Source organism: Enhydra lutris, unplaced genomic scaffold, assembly GCF_002288905.1.
Source record: "Enhydra lutris kenyoni isolate GAN:26980312 unplaced genomic scaffold, ASM228890v2 scaffoldscaffold82, whole genome shotgun sequence".
Classification (NCBI taxonomy): Eukaryota; Metazoa; Chordata; class Mammalia; order Carnivora; family Mustelidae; genus Enhydra; species Enhydra lutris.
In genome coordinates this window covers 683,544-692,682 of record NW_019154166.1, presented here as the reverse complement: position 1 = coordinate 692,682, position 9,139 = coordinate 683,544, and the positions used below count along the sequence as shown (strand labels likewise).

At 61.6% G+C, this 9,139-nt stretch overlaps 1 protein-coding gene across 1 annotated transcript; it reads right to left on the bottom strand.

Annotated features, from left to right (window-relative positions):
- Positions 1-1,589: 1,589 nt before the first annotated feature.
- LOC111161081 (aryl hydrocarbon receptor interacting protein like 1) lies at positions 1,590-9,139 on the bottom strand. The gene is made up of 6 exons (XM_022524564.1): positions 9,044-9,139; positions 8,311-8,454; positions 3,536-3,724; positions 2,724-2,900; positions 2,473-2,614; positions 1,590-1,792 (listed from the first exon to the last, which is right to left on the bottom strand). Exons 1-6 carry the CDS (start codon positions 9,137-9,139, stop codon positions 1,590-1,592), a joined length of 951 nt encoding a protein of 316 aa, XP_022380272.1.

Here is a 9,139-nt window from a genome sequence, read left to right as displayed (position 1 = left end):
TGAGATTAAAGACAGTCTTTCCCCAAAGAGGCCGGCGGCCTAATCCCCAGAGCCCGTGAGCAGGTGACCCGCTGTGGCAGAAGGACCTGCCATGTGACCCAGCTAAGTGCGCTGAGTGGGGGGACCGCGCCAATGGTTCGGGCGAGTCGGCACAATAGAAGGGTGTTGGTGAGAGGGAGGCTGGAGGGCACAGGCAGGCCAGGGGACCTGATGGCCACCCGGGGGGTCTCAGAGGCAGGAGGGCATCGGCCTCCAGAAGCTGCAGGAGGTGGGGAAGCAGACGTAGCGGCCAGAGGCCCCCGGCGGGGGGGGGGGGGCAGCCACGTGCTACGGGGGCCCTGGGGCTTCTCCCCAAAGCCCACACTAGCCAGATGGGGCCTGAGATGATTCCTGGAAAGGGTCCAGTTGTCCTGCCCTTGGCCTTGTGTCTACTGTAAAATCAAAAAGGGCAGGTGCACAGGCTGGGGGCCGGTGGGGCTGGGGGAGAGCAGGCCTAGAAAGATGAGAGTGGAAATGTGACTGATCTTAATCCACTGCATGGCGCGGGCAGAGGGACCCCTGTGGACTCTGCGATGAGGGGAGGGGTCTCCGGCTGCCCGGGGCCATCCCCACCAGGAGCACTAAGGTCACACAGCCCTCCGTGTCCTGGCCCTGCCCCTCTTCTCTCTTGGGCTTGCAAAGGTCCTGGGGCATCAGGAGGGGAGACGGTTGGGCTGACCATTTGGTCTGCACAGCAGACCAGGCAGGGCCATGGGACACACTCGGGCATCAGTCCTGCTGGGGGGACCACATTTGGGGGCAGGTCCTCACGGACCTCAGAGGAGAGGGAAGGAAGGTACACACAGGAAATGGAAAGGAGCACAGGGGCCGGGAGCCCTCGGGCCAGAGCTCACGGTCCTCAGACAGGCTTGCCTCTGCCTCTGAGCCACTGGGGCCCCTGCCTCTGACCCCCACTGGGGCCCCTGCTTGTCCAGCCTCCCGGGGCCATCGGGAGGCAGGTGACTGTCCCACTCTGGCTTCCCCAGCTCGAAGCATCCCCTTGCTCTGACCTCCTCCCCCTGGGCCGTGCTGGCCACCTAACCCCCGCCCGCCCCACCAAGCCAGGCGGCCCTTAGCCACAAGCAGAACCCACCAAACATCAACCCTCTTTCCTCTGTGGGCAGGGGCAGGGAACCGACACCTCAAGCCTCCTGGTGACACAAAAGAGGGGAAGGAGAAAGAAAACATCACAGTGTTCGCAGCCTCATTCTGGTGGCCCTGGGCCCATGGATTGGGGACCACAGGGGAAGAACCACGATCACAGTGCCACGTGGGGCCTGTGGGGAAACTTACTTACACTGTTTATTGTTTTTTTCATTTTAGTCAGGCCTCGGACAAAGCACAAAAAATGTAATTTTGACTATGGACAGAAGCTGGGTGTTGGGGCGGGGTGGGGGGGGGAGTAAAGTCCCAGTGGTTGTCCCGCCCAGAAGGGAGTGGCGAGGACCCGAGAGAGGGTTCTAGAGGAAGTGTGCACAGCTACAGAAGTACCCAGGGGAGGCCGGGGAGGCAGGGGAGGCAGAGGAGGCCTGGGAGGCCCGCTCCGCGCCCTAGCCCAGCATGTTCCGGCAGCGCAGCCGCTCTTCCTCCCGCTTCTCCTCCAGGCGGTTTTCCAAAAGCCTCAGCTCCCTGCGCACCGCCTTCCCCATGGACGGCTCCAGCTCCAGCACTTTCTGAAGGTCCGCTCTGGCCTCCGCCTCATTCCACACCTCCGCGTGAGCCCGGGCCCGGACGTAGTAGGCCTTCACGATCCCTGAGGGGAGGATGACACTGCGCCTGCTGACCCCTCCAGGCGCGGCCTCACTGCTGACAATACTCTTAACCTTAACCCCCATCCTTAACCTCTCCGTGCCCCGGGGGCCGCCTCCTCGGTTGTACATGTGGGTGACAGCAGCAAGAGCAGGACCTACTCCCCTCCCTTGCGGGGACCCCGCCGGGCCCCAGAGCTAACTCCAGACCCGTAACCTCCTACGCGGTCCCGTGGGATCCCCGCAAGACGTGGGCTCCAGGCCCCTGTCCCCGCCCCCGCCCCAACGGGTTACTCTGGCACTGAAAGAGGTGAGGAGCACAGGGAGCCCAACCCCCTGCGCACAGCAGGAGAGCGATGTCGCAGCGCACCCGCAGTCACTCCACCCTGCACGACCGTCCCCCCGCACCTCGCTCACAAACACCTGCTCCCCACCAGCGGCACCAATGCTGGGGCACCAGCGTGCAAGCCTGCTGCCTGCGAGTCCCGGCCGCTGCGCGTGAGCACCAAGGCCTCCCTCAGGGGCTCTGCCCTGGACCTGCCGGCCCGGCCCGCCCCGCCCCGCCCCGCGCACCTGCCGGCCCTGCCCGTCCCGCCCTGCAAGTGCCGCCCCGCCCTACGCACCTGCCGGCCCTGCCCGCCCCGCCCCGCCCCGCCCCGCCCCGCCCCGCCCCGCGCCGCCGCACCTGGGTGCAGCCGCAGGATGTCGCTCGTGTGCTCCAGCACCTCGTAGTACTCCTCCTTCTTGAGCAGACACTGGCAGTAGTTGAGGATCAGGGTGTTGACCATCTTCTCCAGCTTCAGCCACTGCACCTCCCAGGGCTTCTCCTGCGCGCGCGCGGGGGGGGGGGAGCACGCCGGTCCGCCGTGAGCTGGGCCACCTGCCCCCCACCCCTGCCGCCGTCCCCCCGCTCTGGCTGCACGGGCAGTCCCCCACCTTGGTCTGCAGGTTCCTCAGGCAGACGATGGCCTCCTGGTACTTGCTGGAGGCTTCGTCGTAGCGGCCCAGCTTGAAGAGCCGGTTCCCTTCTCCGTGGAGGATGGGCACCGCCTGCATCTTCTCCTGGTTGTTCAGGCTCCACGTCTCCCGCTGGTACTCGCTCGGGGCCTCCACCTGGCCGGACAGCGCAGGCGGGTGAGGCGGGGACCGGGGGACCTGCTCCCCCGCAGCTGGGGACCCGCCTCCTCTGCCTTCTCTGCAAGCATGCTTGCTGGTCACATCCACGTGCATAGGGGATGGAAGCCACCGGCCAAGCCCCCCTAAATCAGCACCTTTATGCAAGTTACGGACAGACAGCCCTTGTCAACACTGGACTTCCAATGTTCAGAAGACGGTCTCCATACTCACTTGGCTAGAACAAGACACGTTATTGCCACCTGCTGGGAAATTGCCATCATGAAAGTTCAGATCTACGAGGTCTAAAATGAGCACCTTGGAGTGAGGCCCTTGTGCAGTGCACAAACCGCACAACTGTCCTAACAGGCCCACAAAGGCCCTATTGTTGACACCATTCCCTTATTTGTTCACCCATGTAGCCGTCGGGCTGAACCTCATTCTTGGCCATAACCTGAGTCCCAACCCAGGCTGGACCCTCTCCCACCACCCCACAAATGCGGCAGTGGTTTAGGAACCCTCTCATGCTCTAGAGAGAAGGCAGTGATGTCCGGGACCAGCGAGGGGAGGCTCCCCACACCGCATGCTCTCTGAGGCTGGGATAGCCCTCTGCCCCTGCCACCCCCAGGGTGCACCTGCAGCAGCTCTATCACGAAGATCAGAGGCTGTGGCTCCTTCTGTAGCTCGTCCAGGTCCTCGTAGCCCAGCGTGTGGTAGGCGAACATGTTGGCCAGCCCACATGTGTGTACGTGCCACTCCGTGGGGTCCTTGCCCTCCGCCACCTGCCGCAGGCTCCGGGACAGGATGGGGTAGACCCCTGTGTGCTGGAAGGAAAGACAGCGGATGGCGTCTGGCCTGCGTGCTCGGAGCTGAGTCCTGCTACAGCCTCACCGGCCTGGGGCTATTGCTGTTGTTTGCCCCCAACAGGCCTCCGGAAGGACTGTGGTGCACTGTGTTCCAGGCCAAGCACTCTCCCAGCTCCTTCCGTCAGCTCCTTCCACAGGCCCCAGCGAGGGAAGCCCTTATCCCCACTCCACAGGTGGGAGACTGGAGCCCAGAGGCATGAAGTCAGTAGCGTAAGGTCACCCAACGAGGAAACGACACAGGCCGGGTTCACGTTCGGCTCCAGGGGGCACGCTCTCACCTTTCCTGGCCCTTGTGCTCAGCCCCAACCCATTTCTCTCCCGGGGAGACCTGAGCCCATGGGTTGGTGACCTGCAGGGAGGGAAAGGCACGAGCTCCAGGGGCCAGAGGGCCGGCCTGGCATCCCCAGGGGGCTGCTGATTAGCAGGGAGACTGGGCACCTGTCTGAGCTCCGGCCCCCTCGGCTGCACCTGTGGCCATGGAGCTGACGTGAGTTAGAGGAGGCACGGGGGTAGGCCCCGCTCGTCCCAGCCTCTCCCTGCACTGGGCACAGGGCTCGCCACCCTCAAGGAGGAGGAGGGCTGAGAAAACCAGCCCCTTGAGCCTCAGCTGCCCCGCCTGTGAGGGGTCCCTGAGAGACCCCCTCTGCTTGGAAAGTCCAGAAACGGCCCATCTCAGACACCCTCGTGGCAGCTCCAGGGACTGAAGAGGTGGAAACAGTTCAGCCTGTCCTCCAAGTCACCAGCGTGGGGGTGAAGGTCAGCCTGCCCAGCCCCCACCAGCCAGGATTAGCCCAGAATGCCCTGCCGAGGCTCCTTTGTGAGGAAGAAGGCCAGATGGTAGTTAATTCCCCTGGGATCAAGGCTGACCTAAGGCCCGGACAGGCCCCAGGAGCAGCTGTTGCTCCAGGCAGCCCCCAGGTCCTGAATCCCAGCAAGTGCACTGAGCAACTGGGCCCCAGGGCCAGGTGGCTGTCTGGGTAGGACCTCTGGTAAAGACTCTGCCCCATGACACACGCACACCCTAGCACCAGCAGAGCCTCCCCCCAAGGGCAGCACTGTGGGCTGGGGGTGCTGCCAGGAGCTGGAAAATATCCAGAAAGGAGGAGGAAGGCCCGAAGAGGGTCCCCGAGTCCCACGCCCAGCGGGGTGGCAGCTCCTGGGAGGGAGGGAGCAAGGAAGATAGGAGGCCCAGCTCTGTGTCAGTCTTGAGGACAGTTAGCCTGGCTGGGACCGCAGACCAGCCAGAGCTACATGTGGGGCTCTGTGGAGCTCACCTCTGGCCCTGGAGACCGAGACCGTGCCTGTGACAGAGGCAGGGGACCCTGGGACCCCCACACCGAGTCTCCTTCTGCCTGTGGATCTGTCGCTGTAGGAGAGCCCGCAAACTCTGGGCCATGGGCCATACTCAGCTCGCAGACTGGTTTTGTCTGATCATTCACCTTGCAGAGCTGTTATCAACTAGTTAACCAACATTCGAATATCGGGGGAGCTCACCAGACGACCATCCAGGTGGAGCTGAGGACCGGCTGCCCCTTTGGATGAGGCAGACGATCCGCAGACAGCCAGAGCTCCGGGCCCCTCGTGGAATTTTAGTTTGCAACCTGTGGCCTCACGGTCCTGGGCACTGGCATAAAAATCCCACATAGAGACCAACCTCCTGCCTGGGGGCAGGGCAGAAACTCCCAGCCCCAGAGCGGCCCTGCCTCCCTCCCTAGGGGTGGGGGAGGGAGAGAGGGGGCCTCTTCCTCTTCAGACTGAGCAGAGAGGACTGGCCTGGGGGAGGGTCTGCAGGGAGTGACAAGCAATGCTGCTGGGGGGAAGGCCAGGCCCTCCTAATATGATCATCCCACTGACGGCTGCCTGTGTCTTTCCAAAACTTGGATTCTTAAATGGAGAGGAGCCCCGGGAGGGGAAAGGGGCTAACCTAGTTAAGCATGCCAGACCTTTTTGCACTTCCTGGCCTGGATGCCACCTGCTCCCTACGCGCAGACCTGGTGAACTCCTGTTCATCCTTCAGTTCAAGGTCATCTTGGAGACATTCCCCCAAGACCGTTAAGCACTAGTTGCCCATCTCCTGGGCCCTGAAGCAGTCTGCCCTCCCTTAATCATGTCATGGGGCTGGCTGCCCCGCATCGAAAGAGTTCCAGTGTTTGTTCTTCCTCCAAGAACTGAGGTTCCTTGAGGGAAGCACTTAGTGTTTCATTCCTATCACACAGCAGAGTCCAAATCTGGTCCCCAGTGAATGTTTTCAGATAGATCTGCAGCCAGGCACACGCACGACGGGTGGATGCTTAGCGAGATGGGCAGTGCCCTCCTGTGACCACAGCCAAGACAACACATCCATCGGCCAGCCCAGGCTTTCTTGGCAGCCCTCCATGCACTCAGCCCTCCCATGTGGTGACCATGCATCCTGCGGGGGCAGGGCCTCGCTGGTGGCCAGGCCTCATCTCCCTCATCTACCGGGCCTCGGCACGACCGCCAGCATGACCGGTGCGCGTGGATCCAAAACCTACAGAGCATCCGCACCGAGCAAAGCCGATAGATATTAAACCATCTGAAGCCGCGAGGAAGCCCATTTTCTGAAGACCCAGGCAGTTAAGAATAAAATGCCTTGACCAGCTTTCTAAGCACCAGGACCAAGACCAGCAGAGACCCCGGTGGGCAAAGAGTTGGTGTCCGCCCTGTGAGCCAAGAAATGAGGGACGGGGAGGCGGGCGCCCCTAGCGGCGGAGGCGGCGCTGCAGCCTGAGGGACGGGGAGGCGGGCGCCCCTAGCGGCGGAGGCGGCTCTGCAGCCTGACTCGTGCTGTGACCCGCAGCCCCTGCCAAGAGCAGGGAGGGGACCAGGGATCCCACCCGGACCCTGAGCAAGTCACTCCCCGTCTCTGCCCCGTGCCTCCTCATCAGCATCTGAAATCCTGCTAGCACTCCTCCATTACGACTTGTCCCAGCAGCCACCACGTCCCGTAGTCCCCCCAACCGGACCCCGGCACCGGGTTTCCCTTACAGATGAGTGACACAGAGTGTCCCAGGGAGAAAGGGCTTCCCCGGGGCCACAGAGCTCAAACTCAGATCTCTCTCTCTCTCTCTCCCAAATTGCTCCTTCGAAGGGTCAGCGGCCCCGATGACGTGATGGGTCAGAGCGGCCGCCATCAAGGGCTGGTGCGCCCGTTGGGTGAAAGACAAGGGGGAGCCCGGCAATGGCTGGGTCAGGCCCGCAACATCTGAGCCCGTCAGCCAGTCACGGTGAGAAGAGACTCCCAGCGCGAGAGGCCAGTTGACCGGGCCCCCAGTGGGAAGCCAGCAGCACAATTTCTAGAAACTGTGGGGACAGAGGAACACGGTGGACGGTCCCATGGAAATCAACCAGCTTTCTAGAATGTGTGGATCCCCTGTGCATGGACTGTGTTTGGGTCGAGATTGGAACAAGCCGGCCACTAAGCTAGAGAACTGTGGACAGTACCAGAGAGAATCGGCCTGAAGGAATTACGGGGGTTTTCAAAAGACATAGTGATGACACTGAGGTGATGTTACTTTAATGCCCTTTTTACAGATACAGATTTGTCTTTGCAGCAGTAACGTAGGGAGTCTGGAGCGTGGTTTAGCTGTGTGGGATGAGGGAGAGAAGGGGGGAATGAGGCAAGCCTGGCTGGGGTCCAATGGGGGCTGGTGTGAGGGATGGGCTTGGGGACTTCTCTGGGCTTTCTGTCGATTTTTGTATATGCTTGAAAGTTTCCATAAGAAATGTTTGTTTAGGGGCACCTGGGTGGCTCAGGGGGTTAAGCCGCTGCCTTCGGCTCAGGTCATGATCTCAGGGTCCTGGGATCGAGCCCTGCGTCGGGCTCTCTGCTCGGCGGGGAGCCTGCTTCCCTTCCTCTCTCTCTGTCTGCCTCTCTGCCTACTTGTGATCTGTCAAATAAATAAATAAAATCTTTAAAAAAGAAAGAAAGAAACATTTGTTTAAATGTCCGTGAGTCTTGGGGGCGCCTGGGTGGCTCTGTGGGTTGGGTGCCTGCCTTCAGCTCAGGTCATGATCCCAGGGTGCTGGGCTCAAGCCCCATGTCGGGCTCCCTGCTCAGCGGGGATTCTGCTTCTCCCTCTCCCACTGCTTTTCCTCCTGCTTGTGCTCTCTCGCTGTCTCTCAAACGAATAAATAAAAAATCTTTAAAAAAAAAAATGAGTCTTGCCATTTCTGTCTGGGCCACAGAACAAAGAGACGATCCCAGGAGGGTCACAGATTTGAGAATAGTTTTACATGGCTCACGGGCACAGGCAGAAGGGCAGGAAAGTGACCAGTGACCAAAAGTCCCCAGGACCCAGTAACCGTGTGTGGGGCGCGGTCCTGGTGCCACACCCTACCCTGCCCCCCAGGTGACCACACCACCAACGGCCACTCTGGGGGCTTGTGGTCTGGGGTAGCTCTCCTCCATGTGCTCAGAGGCAGAGGAAGGGATGCAGGGTTTCGTTTTCACCCCACTTTGCCCTGCAGAGCAGGGATGGGGCTGCTGGAGGCGTGGACCGCGCGGGCGGGCGTGGGCTACTCACGATGGTGTCACACCAGAACTCAGCCACCTCGCCAACCCGCATGGACATCAGCAGCACTTCCCAGACCTCCAGCTTGAACATGTTCCCGATGATGATGTGCATGGGGTGGCCCACGCGCTTGCTGTCGTCGATCACCGTCCGCTCCTCGTCGCATTTCGTGGTGCGGAAATGAAAGATCACCTGGTTGGCAGGAGGGGACCCTGGTCTCAGACAAACCTCCCACCATCACTCGTGGGGCCAACCTCCAAGCTCAGCGCACTGTACCCCATCCAGATGCCAGGACCCCACAGCGACCCCACGCTGCCTGCCCTCGCCCCCGCCCCAAGGGCCCCGAGCCACTGGCTGTCCCGCTGCCTGGCAGCTGTGCAGGACCTCAGAGCCCGGCTTACAGAAGCCCTAGATCTGAGGCCACAGACCCCGCCACTCCGTTATCCAGGGAAGCCCACCAGACATTTGTGGACAAAACCGTGAACCCTGAGGGCTCCACTCTACACTGGGGCATCAGAAAACTCCCAAAGCCCTTCCCCCAACCCACGCTGGAGTTTAATTTGCCAGCCTCACAGACGTCTGGCAAGTGGGCGCCGTTTCTGAGCTTCCCAGGTGCTCAGAGTTGATAGTTCTGGGAAGGGCCCTCCTCGCCCTCTTTTGGCAGAGCCGAAAGAGGCACAGCAGGAATGCAGAAGGCGGCCATCAGGGAGCCCCCTTCTGGTGCCAGAAGACCAGGTCCACTCACCCGGGACCCTGTGATGAAGTTTGGGAGCTCCCCGGTCCCTCCGTGCAGGATGGTTTTCTTGACCCCCTCCACGTTCAGGAGCAGAGCGGCCTCCAT

Bases quoted from the DNA above. Each gene is read 5' to 3' on its own strand.
- LOC111161081 (XM_022524564.1), bottom strand. From the start codon at position 9,139: ATGGAGGCCGCTCTGCTCCTGAACGTGGAGGGGGTCAAGAAAACCATC. The intron at 8,455-9,043 runs GTGAGTGGACCT...AAATGCGACGAG, and splicing joins ACTTCATCACAGGGTCCCGG to GAGCGGACGGTGATCGACGA. The intron at 1,793-2,472 runs GTGCGGCGGCGC...TCCTCCCCTCAG, and splicing joins CATCCTGCGGCTGCACCCAG to GGATCGTGAAGGCCTACTAC.